This window comes from Salvelinus alpinus, chromosome 6 (assembly GCF_045679555.1).
Source record: "Salvelinus alpinus chromosome 6, SLU_Salpinus.1, whole genome shotgun sequence".
Lineage (NCBI taxonomy): Eukaryota > Metazoa > Chordata > Actinopteri > Salmoniformes > Salmonidae > Salvelinus > Salvelinus alpinus.
The window spans coordinates 1,957,735-1,984,226 of NC_092091.1; the positions used below are offsets into that span (position 1 = coordinate 1,957,735).

The 26,492-nt window shown below is 43.6% G+C and overlaps 1 protein-coding gene across 8 annotated transcripts in view; it reads left to right on the plus strand.

The window, feature by feature from the left end:
- dapk2b (death-associated protein kinase 2b) overlaps positions 1-26,492 on the plus strand; it is a 47,548-nt gene that overhangs the window by 7,485 nt on the left and 13,571 nt on the right. For 7 of the 8 annotated variants that reach the window (XR_011675469.1, XR_011675470.1, XR_011675472.1 and 4 more), the window contains exons 3-6: positions 13,253-13,474; positions 20,729-20,867; positions 23,905-24,037; positions 26,299-26,347. Coding sequence is in view for 2 of the 8 variants with exons in the window: in XM_071405119.1 (XP_071261220.1) it covers positions 13,253-13,474; positions 20,729-20,867; positions 23,905-24,037; positions 26,299-26,347 (543 nt within the window). In the remaining 6 variants the exon portion in view is untranslated. Of the gene's footprint in view, positions 1-13,252; positions 13,475-13,804; positions 13,828-20,728; positions 20,868-23,904; positions 24,038-26,298; positions 26,348-26,492 lie in introns of those variants that run through there. The other variant, XM_071405121.1, reaches the window with a different exon arrangement.

A 26,492-nucleotide genomic window follows, 5' to 3' on the forward strand; every position in this document is an offset into this window, starting at 1 on the left:
GTAAAGGGCTTTATTGGCAATGGGAACATATGTTATGGCTCTCTCTTTATACCAATCTAAATGTAAAGGGCTTTATTGGCATTGGGAACATATGTTATGGCTCTCTCTTTATACCAATCTAAATGTAAAGGGCTTTATTGGCAATGGGAACATATGTTATCGCTCTCTCTTTATACCAATCTAAATGTAAAGGGCTTTATTGGCAATGGGAACATATGTTATCGCTCTCTCTTTATACCAATCTAAATGTAAAGGGCTTTATTGGCAATGGGAACATATGTTATCGCTCTCTCTTTATACCAATCTAAATGTAAAGGGCTTTATTGGCAATGGAAACATATGTTATCGCTCTCTCTTTATACCAATCTAAATGTAAAGGGCTTTATTGGCAATGGGAACATATGTTATCGCTCTCTCTTTAAACCAATCTAAATGTAAAGGGCTTTATTGGCATTGGGAACATATGTTATGGCTCTCTCTTTATACCAATCTAAATGTAAAGGGCTTTATTGGCAATGGGAACATATGTTATGGCTCTCTCTTTATACCAATCTAAATGTAAAGGGCTTTATTGGCATTGGGAACATATGTTATCGCTCTCTCTTTATACCAATCTAAATGTAAAGGGCTTTATTGGCAATGGAAACATATGTTATCGCTCTCTCTTTATACCAATCTAAATGTAAAGGGCTTTATTGGCAATGGGAACATATGTTATCGCTCTCTCTTTATACCAATCTAAATGTAAAGGGCTTTATTGGCAATGGGAACATATGTTATGGCTCTCTCTTTATACCAATCTAAATGTAAAGGGCTTTATTGGCAATGGAAACATATGTTATCGCTCTCTCTTTATACCAATCTAAATGTAAAGGGCTTTATTGGCAATGGGAACATATGTTATGGCTCTCTCTTTATACCAATCTAAATGTAAAGGGCTTTATTGGCAATGGGAACATATGTTATCGCTCTCTCTTTATACCAATCTAAATGTAAAGGGCTTTATTGGCAATGGAAACATATGTTATCGCTCTCTCTTTATACCAATCTAAATGTAAAGGGCTTTATTGGCAATGGGAACATATGTTATCGCTCTCTCTTTATACCAATCTAAATGTAAAGGGCTTTATTGGCAATGGGAACATATGTTATCGCTCTCTCTTTAAACCAATCTAAATGTAAAGGGCTTTATTGGCATTGGGAACATATGTTATGGCTCTCTCTTTATACCAATCTAAATGTAAAGGGCTTTATTGGCAATGGAAACATATGTTATCGCTCTCTCTTTATACCAATCTAAATGTAAAGGGCTTTATTGGCAATGGGAACATATGTTATCGCTCTCTCTTTATACCAATCTAAATGTAAAGGGCTTTATTGGCAATGGGAACATATGTTATCGCTCTCTCTTTAAACCAATCTAAATGTAAAGGGCTTTATTGGCATTGGGAACATATGTTATGGCTCTCTCTTTATACCAATCTAAATGTAAAGGGCTTTATTGGCATTGGGAACATATGTTATGGCTCTCTCTTTATACCAATCTAAATGTAAAGGGCTTTATTGGCAATGGGAACATATGTTATGGCTCTCTCTTTATACCAATCTAAATGTAAAGGGCTTTATTGGCATTGGGAACATATGTTATGGCTCTCTCTTTATACCAATCTAAATGTAAAGGGCTTTATTGGCATTGGGAACATATGTTATGGCTCTCTCTTTATACCAATCTAAATGTAAAGGGCTTTATTGGCAATGGGAACATATGTTATGGCTCTCTCTTTATACCAATCTAAATGTAAAGGGCTTTATTGGCATTGGGAACATATGTTATGGCTCTCTCTTTATACCAATCTAAATGTAAAGGGCTTTATTGGCAATGGGAACATATGTTATGGCTCTCTCTTTATACCAATCTAAATGTAAAGGGCTTTATTGGCATTGGGAACATATGTTATGGCTCTCTCTTTATACCAATCTAAATGTAAAGGGCTTTATTGGCAATGGGAACATATGTTATGGCTCTCTCTTTATACCAATCTAAATGTAAAGGGCTTTATTGGCAATGGGAACATATGTTATCGCTCTCTCTTTATACCAATCTAAATGTAAAGGGCTTTATTGGCATTGGGAACATATGTTATGGCTCTCTCTTTATACCAATCTAAATGTAAAGGGCTTTATTGGCATTGGGAACATCCAGTGCATTTGGAAAGTATTCAGACCCCTTGACTTATTCCACATGTTGTTATGTTACAGCCTTATTCTAAAAATGTATTAAACCGTTTTTTTCCCCCTCATCAATTTACATACAATAACCCAGAATGACAAAGCAAAAACTGGTTTTTAGAAATGTTTGCAAATGTATTAAAAATACAAAAACTGAAATATCACAAGTATTCAGACCCTTTACTCTGTACTTTGTTGAAGCACCTTTGACAGCGATTACAGCCTTGAGTCTTCTTGGGTATGACGCTACAAACTTGGCACACCTGTATTTGGGGAGTTTCTCCCACTCTTCTCTGCAGATCCTCTCAAGCTCTGTCAGGTTGGATGGGGAGCGACACTGCACAGCTATTTTCAGGTCTCCAGAGATGTTCGATCGGGTTCAAGTCCAGGCTCTGGCTGGGCCACTCAAGAACATTCAGAGAGTTGTCCCGAAGCCACTCCTGCGTTGTCTTGGCTGTGTGCTTAGGGTCGTTGTCCTGTTGGAAGGTGAACCTTCACACCAGTCTGAGGTCCTGAGCGCTCTGGAGCAGGTTTTCATTAATGAGCTCTCTGTACTATGCTCCGTTCATCTTTTCCTAGACCCTGACTAGTCTCCCAGTCCCTGCCGCTGAAAAACATTCCCACAGAATGATGCTGCCACCACCATGCTTCACCGTGGGGATGGTGCCAGGTTTCCTCCAGATGGAATGCTTGGCATTCATGCCAAAGAGTTGAATCTTGGTTTCATCAGACCAGAGAATCTTGTTTCTCATGGTCTGAGAGTCTTTAGGTGCCTTTTGGCAAACTCCAAGCGGGCTGTCATGTGCCTTTTACTGAGGAGTGGCTTCCGTCTGGCCACTCTACCATAAAGGCCTGATTGATAGAGTGCTGCAAAGATGGTTGTCCTTCTGGAAGGTTCTACCATCTCCACAGAGGAACTCTGGAGCTCTGTCAGACTGACTATCGGGTTCTTGGTCGCCTCCCTGACCAAAGCCCTTCTCATCCGATTGCTCAGTTTGGCCGGGCGGCCAGCTCTAGGAAGAATCTTGATGGTTCCAAACATCTTCCATTTAAGAATGATGGAGGGTACTGTGTTCTTGGAGACCTTCAATGCTGCAGACTTTTTTTGGTGCCCTTCCCCAGATCTGTGTCTCGACACAATCCTGTCTCTAAGATCTACGGACAATTCCTTCCACCTCATGGCTTGGTTGTTGCTCTGTCAAATGTGGGACCTTATATAGTGGGACCTTATATAGTGGGACCTTATATAGTGGGACCTTATATAGTGGGACCTTATATAGTGGGACCTTATATAGTGGGACCTTATATAGTGGGACCTTATATAGTGGGACCTTATATATCCCAATTCATGTCCAATCAATTGAATCAATTGAATTTACCACAGGTAACATCTCAACGATGATGAATGTAAACGTAAATAAGGTATTTCTGTTTTTTAAAATGTCTATAAAACTGTTTTCGCATTATGTTTGTAGATTGATTAAGAAAAGAATTTAATCCATTTTTGAATAAGGCTGTTACGTAACAAAATGTGGAAAAAGTCAAGGGGTCTGAATACTTTCTGAATGCACTGTATGTGTACATACTATACAGAGACTGATACACTATACAGAGACTGATACACTATACAGAGACTGATACACTATACAGAGACTGAGACACTATACAGAGACTGATACGCTATACAGAGACTGATACGCTATACAGAGACTGATACGCTATACAGAGACTGATACGCTATACAGAGACTGATACACTATACAGAGACTGATACACTATACAGAGACTGATACACTATACAGAGACTGATACACTATACAGAGACTGATACACTATACAGAGACTGATACACTATACAGAGACTGATACACTATACAGAGACTGATACACTATACAGAGACTGATACAGATACACTATACAGAGACTGATACGCTATACAGAGACTGATATGCTATACAGAGACTGATACACTATACAGAGACTGATACACTATACAGAGACTGATACAGTTACACTATACAGAGACTGATACGCTATACAGAGACTGATACGCTATACAGAGACTGATACGCTATACAGAGACTGATACGCTATACAGAGACTGATACGCTATACAGAGACTGATACGCTATACAGAGACTGATACACTATACAGAGACTGATACAGTTACACTATACAGAGACTGATACACTATACAGAGACTGATACACTATACAGAGACTGATACACTATACAGAGACTGATACACTATACAGAGACTGATACACTATACAGAGACTGATACACTATACAGAGACTGATACACTATACAGAGACTGATACGCTATACAGAGACTGATACACTATACAGAGACTGATACACTATACAGAGACTGATACACTATACAGAGACTGATACACTATACAGAGACTGATACGCTATACAGAGACTGATACACTATACAGAGACTGATACAGTTACACTATACAGAGACTGATACACTATACAGAGACTGATACACTATACAGAGACTGATACGCTATACAGAGACTGATACGCTATACAGAGACTGATACGCTATACAGAGACTGATACACTATACAGAGACTGATACACTATACAGAGACTGATACACTATACAGAGACTGATACACTATACAGAGACTGATACACTATACAGAGACTGATACGCTATACAGAGACTGATACGCTATACAGAGACTGATACACTATACAGAGACTGATACACTATACAGAGACTGATACACTATACAGAGACTGATACACTATACAGAGACTGATACACTATACAGAGACTGATACACTATACAGAGACTGATACACTATACAGAGACTGATACACTATACAGAGACTGATACACTATACAGAGACTGATACACTATACAGAGACTGATACACTATACAGAGACTGATACAGTTACACTATACAGAGACTGATACACTATACAGAGACTGATACACTATACAGAGACTGATACAGTTACACTATACAGAGACTGATACACTATACAGAGACTGATACACTATACAGAGACTGATACACTATACAGAGACTGATACACTATACAGAGACTGATACAGTTACACTATACAGAGACTGATACACTATACAGAGACTGATACACTATACAGAGACCGATACACTATACAGAGACCGATACACTATACAGAGACTGAGACACTATACAGAGACTGATACACTATACAGAGACTGATACGCTATACAGAGACTGATACGCTATACAGAGACTGATACAGTTACACTATACAGAGACTGATACACTATACAGAGACTGATACACTATACAGAGACTGATACAGTTACACTATACAGAGACTGATACACTATACAGAGACTGATACACTATACAGAGACTGATACACTATACAGAGACTGATACACTATACAGAGACTGATACAGTTACACTATACAGAGACTGATACACTATACAGAGACTGATACACTATACAGAGACCGATACACTATACAGAGACTGAGACACTATACAGAGACTGATACACTATACAGAGACTGATACGCTATACAGAGACTGATACACTATACAGAGACTGATACAGTTACACTATACAGAGACTGATACACTATACAGAGACTGATACACTATACAGAGACTGATACAGTTCCGTCCTCCGTTACCGTCAACGTGAGGTAACACAGCATGTTGTCCAACGTGGAAGTACGGTGAGTTCTATGGTTTGACACTAGGGAATCTTAGCGTGTATCACTGTCAGGGGACAGGCTTATTATGAAGCAGTCAGGGACAAGGCTTATTATGAAGCAGTCAGGGACAAGGCTTATTATGAAGCAGTCAGGGACAAGGCTTATTATGAAGCAGTCAGGGACAAGGCTTATTATGAAGCAGTCAGGGACAAGGCTTATTATGAAGCAGTCAGGGAAAAGGCTTATTATGAAGCAGTCAGGGACAAGGCTTATTATGATGCAGTCAGGGACCAGGCTTATTATGACGCAGTCAGGGACCAGGCTTATTATGAAGCAGTCAGGGACAAGGCTTATTATGAAGCAGTCAGGGACAAGGCTTATTATGAAGCAGTCAGGGACAAGGCTTATTATGAAGCAGTCAGGGACCAGGCTTATTATGGAGCAGTCAGGGACAAGGCTTATTATGGAGCAGTCAGGGACAAGGCTTATTATGGAGCAGTCAGGGACCAGGCTTATTATGAAGCAGTCAGGGACCAGGCTTATTATGGAGCAGTCAGGGACCAGGGTTATTATGAAGCAGTCAGGGACCAGGCTTATTATGAAGCAGTCAGGGACCAGGCTTATTATGAAGCAGTCAGGGACCAGGCTTATTATGGAGCAGTCAGGGACCAGGCTTATTATGAAGCAGTCAGGGACAAGGCTTATTATGAAGCAGTCAGGGACAAGGCTTATTATGAAGCAGTCAGGGACAAGGCTTATTATGAAGCAGTCAGGGACAAGGCTTATTATGAAGCAGTCAGGGACCAGGCTTATTATGAAGCAGTCAGGGACCAGGCTTATTATGGAGCAGTCAGGGACCAGGCTTATTATGAAGCAGTCAGGGACCAGGCTTATTATGAAGCAGTCAGGGACCAGGCTTATTATGAAGCAGTCAGGGACCAGGCTTATTATGGAGCAGTCAGGGACCAGGCTTATTATGAAGCAGTCAGGGACCAGGCTTATTATGAAGCAGTCAGGGACCAGGCTTATTATGGAGCAGTCAGGGACCAGGCTTATTATGAAGCAGTCAGGGACAAGGCTTATTATGAAGCAGTCAGGGACCAGGCTTATTATGGAGCAGTCAGGGACCAGGCTTATTATGGAGCAGTCAGGGACCAGGCTTATTATGAAGCAGTCAGGGACCAGGCTTATTATGAAGCAGTCAGGGACCAGGCTTATTATGGAGCAGTCAGGGACCAGGCTTATTATGAAGCAGTCAGGGACCAGGCTTATTATGGAGCAGTCAGGGACCAGGCTTATTGTGGAGCAGTCAGGGATAAGGCTTATTATGAAGCAGTCAGGGACAAGGCTTATTATGGAGCAGTCAGGGACAAGGCTTATTATGAAGCAGTCAGGGACCAGGCTTATTATGGAGCAGTCAGGGACAAGGCTTATTATGAAGCAGTCAGGGACAAGGCCTATTATGAAGCAGTCAGGGACCAGGCTTATTATGAAGCAGTCAGGGACAAGGCTTATTATGAAGCAGTCAGGGACCAGGCTTATTATGAAGCAGTCAGGGACCAGGCTTATTATGGAGCAGTCAGGGACAAGGCTTATTATGGAGCAGTCAGGGACAAGGCTTATTATGAAGCAGTCAGGGACAAGGCTTATTATGAAGCAGTCAGGGACCAGGCTTATTATGAAGCAGTCAGGGACAAGGCTTATTATGGAGCAGTCAGGGACCAGGCTTATTATGGAGCAGTCAGGGACCAGGCTTATTATGAAGCAGTCAGGGACAAGGCTTATTATGAAGCAGTCAGGGACAAGGCTTATTATGAAGCAGTCAGGGACAAGGCTTATTATGAAGCAGTCAGGGACCAGGCTTATTATGAAGCAGTCAGGGACAAGGCTTATTATGAAGCAGTCAGGGACAAGGCTTATTATGAAGCAGTCAGGGACAAGGCTTATTATGAAGCAGTCAGGGACCAGGCTTATTATGGAGCAGTCAGGGACAAGGCTTATTATGGAGCAGTCAAGGACAAGGCTTATTATGGAGCAGTCAGGAACCAGGCTTATTATGGAGCAGTCAGGGACCAGGCTTATTATGAAGCAGTCAGGGACCAGGCTTATTATGAAGCAGTCAGGGACAAGGCTTATTATGAAGCAGTCAGGGACCAGGCTTATTATGAAGCAGTCAGGGACAAGGCTTATTATGGAGCAGTCAGGGACCAGGCTTATTATGGAGCAGTCAGGGACCAGGCTTATTATGAAGCAGTCAGGGACAAGGCTTATTATGGAGCAGTCAGGGACAAGGCTTATTATGAAGCAGTCAGGGACAAGGCTTATTATGAAGCAGTCAGGGACAAGGCTTATTATGAAGCAGTCAGGGACAAGGCTTATTATGAAGCAGTCAGGGACAAGGCTTATTATGGAGCAGTCAGGGACAAGGCTTATTATGAAGCAGTCAGGGACCAGGCTTATTATGGAGCAGTCAGGGACCAGGCTTATTATGAAGCAGTCAGGGACCAGGCTTATTATGGAGCAGTCAGGGACCAGGCTTATTATGAAGCAGTCAGGGACCAGGCTTATTATGAAGCAGTCAGGGACAAGGCTTATTATGGAGCAGTCAGGGACAAGGCTTATTATGAAGCAGTCAGGGACCAGGCTTAACCAGCTCTGACAGCATATCGTTGAAGTCCTTATCAGGCTGATAATATAAACAATAGCCTGTATTGAACTTGGTTGCAGATCACTAGAGAGCGTTTCTAAAGTGAGGAAAGACGGAGCTATATCTTGTGTAACATGGAAGTACATGGCGTGAGCAGGCCTAACATTACAGAGTTACAGAGTGACTGGCCATTATGGAGCAGGCCTAACATTACAGAGTTACAGAGTGACTGGCCATTATGGAGCAGGCCTAACATTACAGAGTTACAGAGTGACTGGCCATTATGGAGCAGGCCTAACATTACAGAGTTACAGAGGGACTGGCCATTATGGAGCAGGCCTAACATTACAGAGTTACAGAGTGACTGGCCATTATGGAGCAGGCCTAACATTACAGAGTTACAGAGTGACTGGCCATTATGGAGCAGGCCTAACATTACAGAGTTACAGAGGGACTGGCCATTATGGAGCAGGCCTAACATTACAGAGTTACAGAGTGACTGGCCATTATGGAGCAGGCCTAACATTACAGAGTTACAGAGTGACTGGCCATTATGGAGCAGGCCTAACATTACAGAGTTACAGAGGGACTGGCCATTATGGAGCAGGCCTAACATTACAGAGTTACAGAGTGACTGGCCATTATGGAGCAGGCATGATGCAAGCAGTAGAGGACACTGCAGCAAGCATTATGCAAGCAGGACAGGAGAGGACACTGCAGCAGGCATGATGCAAGCAGGAGAGGACACTGCAGCAGGCATGATGCAAGCAGGAGAGGACACTGCAGCAAGCATGATGCAAGCAGGACAGGACACTGCAGCAGGCATGATGCAAGCAGGACAGGACACTGCAGCAGGCATGATGCAAGCAGGACAGGACACTGCAGCAGGCATGATGCAAGCAGGACAGGACACTGCAGCAAGCATGATGCAAGCAGGACAGGACACTGCAGCAGACATGATGCAAGCAGGATAGGACACTGCAGCAAGCATGATGCAAGCAGGACAGGACACTGCAGCAGACATGATGCAAGCAGGACAGGACACTGCAGCAGGCATGATGCAAGCAGGACAGGACACTGCAGCAGGCATGATGCAAGCAGGACAGGACACTGCAGCAGGCATGATGCAAGCAGGACAGGACACTGCAGCAGGCATGATGCAAGCAGGACAGGACACTGCAGCAGGCATGATGCAAGCAGGACAGGAGTGGCATCAGCCAGGAGGACAGGAGTGGCATCAGCCAGCAGGATTAGTCAGCTTTGATAGCAGCCCGTCAGTGTCAGGGAGGTAACATTCTCAACGCAACAGAATACAGTGTCATCCTACCCTGACAGAGACGTCATACGTTGTATTTACCCTGTATTTAACTGGGTGACTAATCACTAGGGACCATGTTTAACCTCCTCTTTCACAGCTTTAATTCCATGAACATACCAGCTGTGTTAGGCCATGTGATGGGAAATTCAGTCTGTCCTTTATTGCTGCTGTGTTGTAACCCACCCTGTCAATGGGGACACGTTAACACATTCTACGTGAACCACAGTCTCTCGCTCTGATGCCCAGTAAGTAGGTCCATGTTAGGTAAACTGTTTATTTAACCTTTATTTTATTTAACACAGAGTCATATTGAGACCCAGGTCTCTTTTTGGAAATGAGCCCTGCAGTAAAAAAAATCTGAGACACAATCAGTCAATAGGAAGAAGCTGATCATTTCAAATCAACCCTCACTGAACGTAGCTACGCCGAGCCCTAGTTGTGGTAGCTGTGTCCTGGAACCGTTTACAACCACACATGCGAGAACAATACGTCTGTTGTAAGGAGCTTTGGGAAACACCTCTGTTGTGACCTCTTCTGGAGATATGGGAGTACGGGGGGGTAGTTCAGATATTTGGCAGAACATTTGATGGAGTGGGAGAATAGTTCTCTGGCTGTACTCTGCTCCCATCGGACACAAACCAAGCTTCGGACTTCCTCCCAAACTCTAAGGCTGTGTTATTTTATCGTCATAAGTAGTTAGCAGCCAAGCAGGGAAAGAGGTCATCTTTGTTTAAGGTGAAATCGTCCCCCTGAATGTCCCGTTGTGGTGCCCCATGGCTTACTGGGAGAGAGAGAGAGGCAGAAAGCTGCACTCTGCCAGAGACTTAGTTAGTTAGGTAAGATGGGGAAGTGGCTTGGCATGAAGCAGACTGGTACATGTTGCTACAGATCTGATCTGGTCACGTTGCTACAGATCTGATCTGGTCACGTTGCTACAGATCTGATCTGGTCACGTTGCTACAGATCTGATCTGGTCACGTTGCTACAGATCTGATCTGGTCACGTTGCTACAGATCTGATCTGGTCACGTTGCTACAGATCTGATCTGGTCACGTTGCTACAGATCTGACCCCGAGTTAGATTTCAACGATCTAGTTAACCCCCTAGCTGGTGCTGGTGTTAGACCCTGAGTTAGATTTCACCGATCTAGTTAACCCCCTAGTTGGTGCTGGTGTTAGACCCTGAGTTAGATTTCACCGATCTAGCTAACCCCCTAGTTGGTGCTGGTGTTAGACCCTGAGTTAGATTTCACCGATCTAGTTAACCCCCTAGTTGGTGCTGGTGTTAGACCCTGAGTTAGATTTCACCGATCTAGCTAACTCCCTAGCTGGTGCTGGTGTTAGACCCTGAGTTAGATTTCACCGATCTAGCTAACCCCCTAGTTGGTGCTGGTGTTAGACCCTGAGTTAGATTTCACCGATCTAGTTAACCCCCTAGCTGGTGCTGGTGTTAGACCCTGAGTTAGATTTCACCGATCTAGCTAACTCCCTAGCTGGTGCTGGTGTTAGACCCTGAGTTAGATTTCACCGATCTAGCTAACTCCCTAGCTGGTGCTGGTGTTAGACCCTGAGTTAGATTTCACCGATCTAGCTAACTCCCTAGCTGGTGCTGGTGTTAGACCCTGAGTTAGATTTCAACGATCTAGCTAACTCCCTAGCTGGTGCTGGTGTTAGACCCTGAGTTAGATTTCACCGATCTAGCTAACTCCCTAGCTGGTGCTGGTGTTAGACCCTGAGTTAGATTTCACCGATCTAGCTAACTCCCTAGCTGGTGACTGTTGTTCAACCGTCAGACTGTAACTGTTGTTCAACCGTTAGATTGTCACCGATCTAGCTCAACTCGCCTAGATTGGTGACTGGTGTTCAGACCGTCTGACTGTAACTGATGTTCAACCGATCTAGACTGTAACCGTTGTTCAACCGTCAGACTGGTGACTGGTGTTCAGACCCTGAGACTGTAACTGATGTTCAACCGATCTAGACTGTAACTGTTGTTCACCGTCAGACTGGTGACTGGTGTTCAGACCCTGAGACTGTAACTGATGTTCAACCGATCTAGACTGTAACTGTTGTTCAACCGTAGATTGGTAGCTGGTGTTCAGACCCTGAGACTGTAACTGATGTTCAACCGATCTAGACTGTAACCGCCGCTCAGCTGCAGACTGTAACTGTTGCATCTCACACTGTTGTTCAGTATTGTACCTGTTATTTAACCGTAGACTGCAACTGTCAGTTCAACCGAACAAACTGTAACTTATTGTTCAACTGACGGCCTAGGAACAGTAACTCGACCGTCAGACTGTAACTGTTGTTCAACCGTCAGACTGTAACTGTTGTTCAACCGTCAGACTGTAACTGTTGTTCAACCGTCAGACTGTAACTGTTGTTCAACCGTCAGACTGTAACTGTTGTTCAACCGTCAGACTGTAACTGTTGTTCAACCGTCAGACTGTAACTGTTGTTCAACCGTCAGACTGTAACTGTTGTTCAACCGTCAGACTGTAACTGTTGTTCAACCGTCAGACTGTAACTGTTGTTCAACCGTCAGACTGTAACTGTTGTTCAACCGTCAGACTGTAACTGTTGTTCAACCGTCAGACTGTAACTGTTGTTCAACCGTCAGACTGTAACTGTTGTTCAACCGTCAGACTGTAACTGTTGTTCAACCGTCAGACTGTAACTGTTGTTCAACCGTCAGACTGTAACTGTTGTTCAACCGTCAGACTGTAACTGTTGTTCAACCGTCAGACTGTAACTGTTGTTCAACCGTCAGACTGTAACTGTTGTTCAACCGTCAGACTGTAACTGTTGTTCAACCGTCAGACTGTAACTGTTGTTCAACCGTCAGACTAACTGTTGTTCAACCGTCAGACTGTAACTGTTGTTCAACCATCAGACTGTAACTGTTGTTCAACCATCAGACTGTAACTGTTGTTCAACCATCAGACTGTAACTGTTGTTCAACCGTCAGACTGTAACTGTTGTTCAACCGTCAGACTGTAACTGTTGTTCAACCATCAGACTGTAACTGTTGTTCAACCATCAGACTGTAACTGTTGTTCAACCATCAGACTGTAACTGTTGTTCAACCATCTCAGTCCCAAATTCCCCAAACATTCCCAGTCTATTGGATGAGGTCAGAGATCAGACTGTAACTGTTGTTCAACCATCAGACTGTAACTGTTGTTCAACCATCTCAGTCCCAAATTCCCCAAACATTCCCAGTCTATTGGATGAGGTCAGAGATTATATCATCCTCTGTGTGTTATGTTAGAGACTCATATTTTCAAATTTACATTTTTGTGTGCTCTCTGCATCCTTCGTCATCAATTTGATGATGTCATCCTCTTTGTGTGCTCTCTGCATCCTCAGTGGCCAGTTTGCCATCGTGAAGCGTTGCCGGGACAAGTGCTCGGGTCTGGAGTATGCTGCCAAGTTTGTGAAGAAGTGTCAGAGCCGGGCCAGCAGGAGGGGAGTCAGGAGGGAAGACATAGAGAGAGAGGTGGACATCCTACAGCTGATCACACATCCCAACATTGTAGCGCTGCATGATGTCTACGAGACCCGTACTGACGTGGTGCTCATACTGGAGCTGTGAGTGAAGAGGGACACGCACGCACACACACGCACGCACGCACGCACGCGCTCATACTGGAGCTGTGAGTGTAGAGGGACACGTACCCACACACACGCACGCACACACCCACACACACACACACACGTGCTCATACTGGAGCTGTGAGTGAAGAGGGACACGTACCCACACACACACGCACGCACGCACGCGCCCACACGCACGGCCACACGCACCCACACGCACGCACGCACACACCCACACACACACGTGCTCATACTGGAACTGTGAGTGAAGAGGGACACGCACCAAACGCACGCACCCACACACACACACACACACACACACACACACACGTGCTCATACTGGAGCTGTGAGTGAAGAGGGACACGTACCCACACACACACGCACGCACGTATGCGCCCACACGCACGGCCACACGCACACGCACGCACGCACACACACACAAGCATCCAGACAGTCTGGTTGCTGTTCAGCCATTACATCCCACTCCTTGTCACTCCTGTCATTGCCAAAAGGCCTTTGTCTTTGGTAATCTTCAAATATGAACATTGTATCATTAATGAGCTCGAGGATATAAGAGGATGTCATCCTGATTCGATAACCCTGACATATCCTAACACAATGTTTAAGCAAATTAGACAGAAAGTTTTCCTATCAAAGTTAATTCATACACGAGATTGTAAACATCCAACATTGGGCATTCTGACGTTATACATGTCATTGGAAACATCAACTTTGGGCATTCTGACGTTATACATGTCATTGGAAACATCAACATTGGGCGATGGAGAGAACAGAGGATTCCCCTTTATTGCATTTTTCCCAGCAGCCAATGTGATCACATCACACCAGAAGAGCCATTCATACATCCCACCAGTTTATTGTGAACGGTGTAGCTTATTTTATATCCAGCAAGGTGCTTGTTTCCTTAAATATAAACATATATATTTTTCAATTGCTCAAAATAAGTGACTATATTGCTACCTCTGGGACATGCACTGGTTCAAGAGCCGAGGAATAGAGGCCATCAGAGATGAGAGAGGCCAGTGGAGATGCCATCAGAGATGAGAGAGGCCAGTGGATATGCCATCACAGATGAGAGGCCAGTGGAGATGCCATCAGAGATGAGAGGCCAGTGGAGATGCCATCAGAGATGAGAGAGGCCAGTGGAGATGCCATCAGAGATGAGAGAGGCCAGTGGAGATGCCATCAGAGATGAGAGAGGCCAGTGGAGATGCCATCAGAGATGAGAGAGGCCAGTGGAGATGCCATCAGAGATGAGAGAGGCCAGTGGAGATGCCATCAGAGATGAGAGAGGCCAGTGGAGATGCCATCAGAGATGAGAGAGGCCAGTGGAGATGCCATCAGAGATGAGAGAGGCCAGTGGAGATGCCATCAGAGATGAGAGAGGCCAGTGGAGATGCCATCAGAGATGAGAGAGGCCAGTGGAGATGCCATCAGAGATGAGAGAGGCCAGTGGAGATGCCATCAGAGATGAGAGGCCAGTGGAGATGCCATCAGAGATGAGAGAGGCCAGTGGAGATGCCAGTGGAGATGCCATCAGAGATGAGAGAGGCCAGTGGAGATGCCATCAGAGATGAGAGAGGCCAGTGGAGATGCCATCAGAGATGAGAGGCGCCAGTGGATATGCCATCACAGATGAGAGAGGCAAGTGGAGATGCCAACAGAGATGAGGCCAGTGGAGATGCCATCAGAGATGAGAGAGGCCAGTGGAGATGCCATCAGAGATGAGAGAGGCCAGTGGAGATGCCATCAGAGATGAGAGAGGCCAGTGGAGATGCCATCAGAGATGAGAGAGGCCAGTGGAGATGCCATCAGAGATGAGAGAGGCCAGTGGAGATGCCATCAGAGATGAGAGAGGCCAGTGGAGATGCCATCAGAGATGAGAGAGGCCAGTGGAGATGCCATCAGAGATGAGAGAGGCCAGTGGAGATGCCATCAGAGATGAGAGAGGCCAGTGGAGATGCCATCAGAGATGAGAGAGGCCAGTGGAGATGCCATCAGAGATGAGAGAGGCCAGTGGAGATGCCATCAGAGATGAGAGAGGCCAGTGGAGATGCCATCAGAGATGAGAGGCCAGTGGAGATGCCATCAGAGATGAGAGAGGCCAGTGGAGATGCCATCTGAGATGAGAGGCCAGTGGAGATGCCATCAGAGAGGCCAGTGGAGACGCCATCAGAAGAATAGAGAGAGGCCAGTGGAGATGCCATCAGAAGAATAGAGAGAGGCCAGTGGAGATGCCATCAGAGAGGCCAGTGGAGACGCCATCAGAAGAATAGAGAGAGGCCAGTGGAGATGCCATCAGAGAGGCCAGTGGAGACGCCATCAGAAGAATAGAGAGAGGCCAGTGGAGATGCCATCAGAGAGGCCAGTGGAGACGCCATCAGAAGAATAGAGAGAGGCCGGTGGAGATGCCATCAGAGAGGCCAGTGGAGACGCCATCAGAAGAATAGAGAGAGGCCAGTGGAGATGCCATCAGAGAGGCCAGTGGAGATGCCATCAGAAGAATAGAGAGAGGCCAGTGGAGATGCCATCAGAGAGGCCAGTGGAGATGCCATCAGAAGAATAGAGAGAGGCCAGTGGAGATGCCATCAGAGAGGCCAGTGGAGATGCCATCAGAGAGGCCAGTGGAGATGCCATCAGAGAGGCCAGTGGAGATGCCATCAGAAGAATAGAGAGAGGCCAGTGGAGATGCCATCAGAGAGGCCAGTGGAGATGCCATCAGAGAGGCCAGTGGAGATGCCATCAGAAGAATAGAGAGAGGCCAGTGGAGATGCCATCAGAGAGGCCAGTGGAGATGCCATCAGAGAGGCCAGTGGAGATGCCATCAGAGAGGCCAGTGAAGATGCCATCAGAGAGGCCAGTGGAGATGCCATCAGAGATGAATTTAGCAAGAAAGGAACAGTGAAGACAGAGGAAATTAGAAGTTAATTCATAGGCTGTTAATCCAGCATTCGTTAGGACATAACCATCATCTCTAGTAATAAAATAGCTGTCTCTCTCTCTCGCTCCCCATATTCAAACGGTCCTTGTCAATTCATTTGATATGCTATTATTTTAGCATTATACTGTAGGCCTAATATAACGTTTCTTAAAGTACCCTGTCTGGACTCCATCTCGAGCAAGGACTGGATGTACAGTATGTAGACCATCTATTAGACTTATGTATCTCTAACACATGAGAGTCCAGACTGTGAGAGTCCAGCCTGTGAGAGAAGAGCAGACATTAGTGTGATAAAATCTAGAGAGGATGTTTTGTCCATGGTGTTATCAGCTGTCTAAATCAAAATGGTATTTGTCACATCCTTGGTAAACAACAGGTGTAGAGGAACAGTGAAATGCTTACAGGTCCTTCCCAACAATGCAGACAGAAAGAAAGCACCATGAGGAATAGCTACATTTTCCCCCAACATCCGACTCCTCATAACTTCAGACTCTATCGGTTAGTTAGGGGACTAATTCCCCTCGAGCTCAACATTTAAACGGACTGGAAAATAACGGTAAGTTTTGCGACCCTTCTAGCTAGCTGACCACCGATTTACATTGCAATTTATGTAAGTTAAGTTGTGAGAGTTTTTTTTTAAAGTAATATATTTACACATTTTGTGGGACACGCTGTATATTGTAAAATTTGACTGCGCGACAGACCACACAATTTAATATCCAACTTTTTACCTATGAAATATAGCTAACGAATTTCAGGCAAGTCTTTTTTTAAATATTTTTTTTTACTGGAAGGCTAGCGAACTATCTAGTAAACACTTCGGATACGAGGTCGGTGTCTCTTTATTTGAACAAAATGAAACTAATATATCTTGTAATTGAACAAAATAGTAAGGTGGCCAATAACTGGGGATCGTATGCCGATTATACGGGATGTATTCGTTTTTATTAACCGTTTATCAAAATGCAGATAGTCCTGTTAGCTATTTGGTTAAATATTTAACTAACTATTTAGCAGTGTTTATGGCTTGAGCCTAGAAGCTGTTGAGGGTCCTGTTGCTGCATCGATTGTTCTTGCCGTGCGGTAGCAGAGAGACGGGTGGCTGGAGTCTTTGACCATCTTTAGGGCCTTCCTCTGACACCGCCTGGTATAGAGGTCCTGGATGGCAGGAAGCTCCGGTGATGTACTGGCCCGTACGCACTACCTTCTAGCGCCTTGCGGTCGGATGCCTAGTAGTTGCCAGTTGTGATGCAGCCAGTCAAGATGCTCTCAATGATGTTTAAGTTTAAAACGGGTGAGTGATGGCGTGAGGTGCGCACATATCATTCAATATTATCTCCATTTTACTGCTTAAACTGCAATAAAATAAACACTGACCTAATATCTACATACCAGAGAAGTAAACAAAATGGACCAATTTAGCTAGTAGCTTTTTCATAAAGAAAAATAGCCGTGGAGCAACAATCAGCCCCAAATAAATCAGAGCGCCGAACACCAAGCTCATTGATCTACAATGTTTGAGCAGGAGACAACATTTTTTAAAGCGGCAATCACGAAAGCTGTTGCAGCGGAGCTGAACAAGTCAATCCAAAAGGCTCAATGCATCTTTATCTAAACTCAAAATTGCTGTGAAAGCCCAGGGAGTACCGGTTACATACTTGGAAATGTCAGCAACTGACATGCACGCTCGGGTTACTGAGCTGGAGAAGAGCTGATTACAAGAGAGAGAGAGTGGACCTACCGCAGGCTACCACCTCCACTGCTAACCTGTCGATGGAGATCCCGAGGAACAGGGTGCTGCCAGAGTCACCTGAGCTTGACAGGGTCCATCGGACTTTCCAACATAAACCGGCGCAAGACCAAGGGCACTGCTGGTGAGATCAATAGTCCGTGAAGGAGCGTCCTCCGCGCAGAGAAACGCTCGAGCTCCAAAGGCATCACATCCGGCTGATATCAATCAACAACAATCCCATGACATCAAGATTGAATTGTACAACATGGGGTTGAGATTCGTGCTGCAACGTCTTCCGTAACGGAGAGGAGTTCACATTTAACGCAGCAAAAGACCTGTAAAAGCACGACAATTCAAAAAAAATACTTCCCACACTGTAAGCACAGGAAGGTCGAGGAGTCTTGAATATATAACTGACATTAACATATTCATAGGAATGTAGCCAGGTATGACTTTACTAAGGACAATATGGTAATACTAGGCTTGTTCTTTTTCTAAAATCTTATTAAAACAAACGGTTCCTGATTTCACTCTCTAATAATAACCAGAATACTTGTATTTTATTTCAAACAACACCGTTCGAAATTCAACTGGAAAAAAACGAGGTGGAATTATTTATTCCTCATAAATCAAACACATAACTTTACTTTGAGCCGATGAACTTCAAGAGGGAAAAATATGAAGCGACGAACTCTGACTTCCCTGGACACGTGAACGTTGTCCACATAATGAAATGAACCATGACATTTAAAAACAGAGAAGAATGAAGAATGATAGGCGTACATGTCATTATTTTCTGGTTTTCGATTGTCTGGGGTCCTATTTCTGTTGCTACTGACAACGATTCAAGTGATCCTGCATTTTTGGTTGAAGCGCTTGTAAAGGAAGCATTTCACGATCAGATGTTGTACCTGTTGTATTGTACCTGTTGTATTGTACCTGTTGTATTCGGTGCATGTGACAAATAACATTTGATTAGATTTTTGTATTTGGTTTAATTTTATTGATGTATTTTCTATCTCCTATCCCAGAATGGCTATCTATAATCCTTTTTGGGAGGAGAACCTTTTAGGTTCAACAATACTTAAAAAAAAAAAAAAAAAAAAGGGAATTAATGAATCTGGTTTAAAACTTTAAAATAAGACAACTTTTAATCCATTTCCATATTGAAATAAGTTTGGTAGATATAGGAGTGGTTTTGTTTACTCAGGAATTGCATCATAGGGCAGGGGGGAGGAAGGTAGAGGGGGAACAATGGGTATATGAGGGTATTGTGGGAAAATGTTGTCTCCTGTTTACGTTTTGAAATATTAATGGCACCAACCTCATCTAAAGTACATGTTGTCAGCATTGCATATTACCAACTTCTTCCTATGTCTTGTCAATTCTCCTTCCTCCTATGTAGGAATGATAATCTTTGACCTATTTAGATTTATGGCCGGTAGACATAATACTTTTTCAGAATTTAACATATTTTCATGGCATGTGAAGTGTATGGCATGTCACATTTAAAAGGAAACAAATAATACAAGAAATGAAAATGTGACAGTCCTGTTGCAAGAAACTCATTTCACGGGACAAGACATGGAACTAACTAAAAAAGGGATAAAGAAATATATTTAACATCTTACTCACCCAAAGCAAGGAGAGTGACAGTGCAGTTCAAGAATACTATTAAGCACAAGAAATACTATAGCAGGGAAATATCATGTATTAGTTATAGAAGGCATGGTGACAGACAGCCTGTCAGGAAGTGTTATAGAAGGCATGGTGTGACAGACAGCCTGTCAGTAAGTGTTATAGAAGGCATGGTGTGACAGACAGCCTGTCAGTAAGTGTTATAGAAGGCATGGTGTGACAGACAGCCTGTCAGTAAGTGTTATAGAAGGCATGGTGACAGACAGCCTGTCAGTAAGTGTTATAGAAGGCATGGTGACAGACAGCCTGTCAGTAAGTGTTATAGAAGGCATGGTGACAGACAGCCTGTCAGTAAGTGTTATAGAGGGCATGGTGACAGACAGCCTGTCAGTAAGTGTTATAGAGGGCATGGTGACAGACAGCCTGTCAGTAAGTGTTATAGAAGGTATGGTGACAGACATCATGTCAGTAAGTGTTATAGAAGGCATGGTGACAGACAGCCTGTCAGTAAGTGTTATAGAAGGCATGGTGACAGACAGCCTGTCAGTAAGTGTTATAGAAGGCATGGTGACAGACAGCCTGTCAGTAAGTGTTATTGAAGGCATGGTGACAGACAGCCTGTCAGTAAGTGTTATAGAAGGCATGGTGACAGACAGCCTGTCAGTAAGTGTTATAGAAGGCATGGTGACAGACAGCCTGTCAGTAAGTGTTATTGAAGGCATGGTGACAGACAGCCTGTCAGTAAGTGTTATAGAAGGCATGGTGACAGACAGCCTGTCAGTAAGTGTTATAGAAGGCATGGTGACAGACAGCCTGTCAGTAAGTGTTATAGGAGGCATGGTGACAGACAGCCTGTCAGCCTTTCCCTAATAACCTGCAGCACAGGAGCTCTAAACGTGTGTGTTTGTGTTTCAGGGTGTCTGGAGGAGAGCTGTTTGACTTCTTGGCTCAGAAGGAGTCTCTGAGTGAAGAGGAAGCTACCCAGTTCATCAAACAGATCCTGAACGGAGTACAGTTCCTCCACGGCAAGAGGATAGCACACTTTGACCTCAAGGTACTTTACATGCTCATGCCGTTTTAGCGATATGAAACGTGTGTGGTGAAGTTGAGCTGTTGGTTGGAAATAGTTCCTCCAAGGATTGTGGTGAGCTGTCATCAGTGTCGTGTGTCACTAAATTAGGGCGGTACTACCACACAGACAGTCGTGAGTCATGACCGCAGTCGGTCGTGAGTCGTGACCGCAGTCGGTCGTGAGTCGTGACCGCAGTCGGTCGTGAGTCGTGACCGCAGTCGGTCGTGAGTCGTGACCGCAGTCGGTCGTGAGTCGTGACCGCAGTCGGTCGTGAGTCGTGACCGCAGTCGGTCGTGAACGTTGAGTCATGGTAATCTCCTACAATGTGCTCTGTACATGAATGGGGCTGATGCGTTGGTACTACACACCTCTTTAACAACCATCTGGTACTGGCCTGCTGCTCTATTGTCCCCCTAATCACTCTGACATCAATCTAAACAGTATCTTTTAAAACTCACTGTCAGGCTACATTTTTGGACCTCACTGTGATCGATCAACAGCAGGTTGAAACTGCGCAGAGAACCTGGTCGTTGTGGATCTTGATTCAAAGCCAAACATAACGAAATGGACAGCGCTTTCTAAGGTGATGATTCATTCAAAGCGTTTAAGATGTCGTATGGGTCTTCTGCATAGGCCCAAAAAGCCTGAATTAAAATTATGATTGTGCCGTTATACAATACAGGGCATTCGGAAAGTATTCAGACATTTTCCACATTTTGTTACGTTACAGCCCTCTAAAATATATATATTTTTATTTATCCCTCATCAATCTACACACAATACACCATCATGACAAAGCAAAAACAGTTTTTTTGCAAATATTTTACAAATAAAAACAGAAATACCTTATTTACATAAGTATTCAGACCCTTTGCTATGCAACTCTAAATTGAGCTCAGATGCATCCTGTTTCCATTGATCATCCTTGAAATGTTTCTACAACTTGATTGGAGTCCACCTGTGGTAAATTCAATTGATTGGATATGATTTGGAAAGGCACACACCTGTCTATATAAGGTCCCACAGTTGACAGTGCATGTCAGAGTAAAAACCAAGCCATGAGGTGGAAGGAATTGTCCGTAGAGCTCCGAGACAGGATTGTGTCGAGGCACAGATCTGGGGAAGGGTACCAAAACATTTCTGCAGCATTGAAGTTCACCAAGAACACAGTGGCCTCCATCATTCTTAAATGGAAGAAGTTTGGAACCACCAAGACTCTTCCTAGAGCTGGCCTCCCGGCCAAACTGAGCAATCGGGAGAAAAGGGCCTTGGTCAGGGAGGTAACCAAGAACCCGATGGTCACTTTGACAGAGCTCCAGAGTTCCTCTGTGGAGATGGGAGGACCTTCCAGAAGGACAACCATCTCTGCAGCAATCAGGCCTTTATGGTAGAGTGGACAGAAGGAAACCACTTCTCAGTAAAATGCACATGACAGCCCGCTTGGAGCACCTAAAGGACTCTCAGACCATGAGAAACAAGATTTAACTCTTTGGCCTGAATGCCAAGCATTACGTCTGGAGGAAACCTGGCACCATCCCTACGGTGAAGCTTGGTGGTGGCATCATCATGCTGTGGGGATGTTTTTCAGCAGCAGGGACTGGGAGACTAGTCAGGATCATAATGTATATACGCTATATATATATAAAAGCGGATGCCAGGAGAACGCTACCTGCCCCAATGAATAGTGCCAACTGTAAAGTTTGGTGGAGGTGGAATAATATTCTGGGGGTTTTCATGGTTTGGGCCCCTTAGTTCCAGTGAAGTAAAATCTTAACGCTTCAGCATACAATGACATTCTAGAAGATTCTGTGCTCCCAACTTTGTGGCAACAATTTGGGGAGGCCCTTTCCTGTTTCAGCCTGACAATGCCCCTGTGCACAAAGCAAGGTCCATACAGAAAGGGTTTGTCGAAATTGGTGTGGAAGAACTTGACTAGCCTGCACAGAGCCCTGACCTCAACCTCATCGAACACCAGGCCTAATGGTTTTCCAAATCTCTCAACAGTGCTATTTGTAGGGTTAATTTTAGAGAAACGTTGTGATTTTTCATTTTTTCCACTTCAGAAAGGGTGTTTCAGAAAGGGTGTTATTCTGAATGAACTGACCCTTTTTAAACATTTTTGCTACGTTTGATGAAAACTGTCCGTTTGCCATAGCTCTCATTGGCCTGTCAAAGGTGTCGGACTCGACGACAGTTGATATCCATTGGAGCGCTGCGATTGGTTGCCCAAAATTCTGGGGCAAGGCTTAGCGAAGGGTCAACTATAATCAGTCGTTGAACTCACTGTACCTCAGTTCACAATATAACCTTCTAACCTTCCTTTTAATGCGGACGCTAAGATGGACAATTATAATCAGGTAACTCAAAACACATCTCATGTTGCTTGACTAGTGATCCTGTTTATCAACAGGGGCTCTGTAGTACCTAATGTTCTGGTGACCCTGTTTATCAACAGGGCCTCTGTAGTACCTAATGTTCTGGTGATCCTGTTTATCAACAGGGGCTCTGTAGTACCTAATGTTCTGGTGACCCTGTTTATCAACAGGGGCTCTGTAGCACCTAATGTTCTGGTGATCCTGTTTATCAACAGGGGCTCTGTAGTACCTAATGTTCTGGTGACCCTGTTTATCAACAGGGGCTCTGTAGCACCTAATGTTCTGGTGATCCTGTTTATCAACAGGGGCTCTGTAGTACCTAATGTTCTGGTGATCCTGTTTATCAACAGGGGCTCTGTAGTACCTAATGTTCTGGTGATCCTGTTTATCAACAGGGGCTCTGTAGTACCTAATGTTCTGGTGATCCTGTTTATCAACAGGGGCTCTGTAGTACCTAATGTTCTGGTGATCCTGTTTATCAACAGGGGCTCTGTAGTACCTAATGTTCTGGTGATCCTGTTTATCAACAGGGGCTCTGTAGTACATAATGTTCTGGTGATCCACAGGGGCTCTGTAGTACCTAATGTTCTGGTGATCCTGTTTATCAACAGGGGCTCTGTAGCACCTAATGTTCTTGTTTTCAGCCTGAGAACATCATGCTGTTGGATAAGAACGTCGATCTACCACGCATCAAGATCATAGACTTTGGTCTGGCTCATAAGATGGACCAGGTCGGGACGGACTTTAAAAAGATCTTCGGAACACCTGAATTTGTGGGTAAGTATTTCAAGACATTGAGGAGGACTCCATGTATACCAGGCTTCATCTACATTTTATTGACTGATATTTAACAATAGACTATGTTGGAGAGAATGTGTAGTGTTGTGGCATTGTGTAGAGTTGTATCTTTGTGTAGTGTTGTCATTGTGTTGTGTCGTTGTGGAGTGTTGTGTCATTGTGTTGTCATTGTGTAGTGTATTGTGATAATGTGTATGTATTGTGTAGTGGGGAGACTGTAGTGTGTTGTGATAATGTGTATGTAATGTGTTGTGGAGAGACTGTAGTGTGTTGTGATAATGTGTATGTATTGTGATAATGTGTATGTATTGTGTAGTGGAGAGACTGTAGTGTGTTGTGATAATGTGTATGCATTGTGTAGTGGAGAGACTGTAGTGTGTTGTGATAATGTGTATGTATTGTGTAGTGGAGAGACTGTAGTGTGTTGTGATAATGTGTATGTATTGTGTAGTGGAGAGACTGTAGTGTGTTGTGATAATGTGTATGTATTGTGATAATGTGTATGTATTGTGTAGTGGAGAGACTGTAGTGTGTTGTGATAATGTGTAGTGGAGAGTGTGTAGTGTGTTGTGATAATGTGTATGTATTGTGTAGTGTTGTGATAATGTGTATGTATTGTGTAGTGGAGAGACTGTAGTGTGTTGTGATAATGTGTATGTATTGTGATAATGTGTATGTATTGTGTAGTGGAGAGACTGTAGTGTGTTGTGATAATGTGTAGTGGAGAGTGTGTAGTGTGTTGTGATAATGTGTATGTATTGTGTAGTGTTGTGATAATGTGTATGTATTGTGTAGTGGAGAGACTGTAGTGTGTTGTGATAACGTGTACGTATTGTGATAATGTGTATGTATTGTGTAGTGGAGAGAATGGAGTGTATTGTGATAATGTGGAGAGACTGTAGTGTGTTGTGATAATGTGTATGTATTGTGTAGTGGAGAAACTGTAGTGTGTTGTGATAATGTGTAGTGGAGAGACTGTAGTGTGTTGTGATAATGTGTATGTATTGTGTAGTGGAGAGACTGTAGTGTGTTGTGATAATGTGTATGTGTTGTGATAATGTGTATGTATTGTGTAGTGGAGAGACTGTAGTGTTGTGATAATGTGTATCTATTGTGATAATGTTTATGTGTTGTGATAATGTATTGTGTAGTGGAGAGACTGTAGTGTGTTGTGATAATGTGTATGTATTGTGTAGTGGAGAGACTGTAGTGTATTGTGATAATGTGTATGTATTGTGATAATGTGTATGTATTGTGTAGTGGAGAGACTGTAGTGTATTGTGATAATGTGTATGTGTTGTGATAATGTGTATGTATTGTGTAGTGGAGAGACTGTAGTGTGTTGTGATAATGTGTATGTATTGTGATAATGTGTATGTATTTTGTAGTGGAGAGACTGTAGTGTTGTGATAATGTATGTGTTGTGATAATGTGTATGTATTGTGTAGTGGAGAGACTGTAGTGTTGTGATAATGTGTATGTATTGTGTAGTGGAGAGACTGTGTAGTGGAATGTGTATGTATTGTGATAATGTGTATGTATTGTGTAGTGGAGAGACTGTAGTGTTGTGATAATGTGTATGTATTGTGTAGTGGAGAGACTGTAGTGTGTTGTGATAATGTGTATGTATTGTGATAATGTGTATGTATTGTGTAGTGGAGAGACTGTAGTGTGTTGTGATAATGTGTATGTATTGTGTAGTGGAGAGACTGTAGTGTGTTGTGATAATGTGTATGTATTGTGATAATGTGTATGTATTGTGATAATGTGTATGTATTGTGTAGTGGAGAGACTGTAGTGTATTGTGATAATGTGTATGTGTTGTGTAGTGGAGAGACTGTAGTGTGTTGTGATAATGTGTATGTATTGTGATAATGTCGATGTATTGTGATAATGTAGTGTTGTGATAATGTGTATGTATTGTGTAGTGGAGAGACTGTAGTGTATTGTGATAATGTGTATGTATTGTGATAATGTGTATGTATTGTGTAGTGGAGAGACTGTAGTGTTGTGATAATGTGTATGTATTGTGATAATGTAGTGTTGTGATAATGTGTATGTATTGTGATAATGTAGTGTTGTGATAATGTGTATGTATTGTGTAGTGGAGAGACTGTAGTGTATTGTGATAATGTGTATGTATTGTGATAATGTGTATGTGTTGTGTAGTGGAGAGACTGCAGTGTTGTGATAATGTGTATGTATTGTGATAATGTAGTGTTGTGATAATGTATTTCCAGCTCCAGAAGTCGTCAACTACGAGCCTCTGGGTTTAGAAGCAGACATGTGGTAAGAGCTGATAACTACCTCATTGGTTTAATTTACACAACATGCTTTCACAGATGCACACACATAGAGACTTACCTAGGCAAGTCATCTAAGAACACATTCTTATTTACAATGACGGCCTAGGAACAGTGGGTTAACTGCCTTG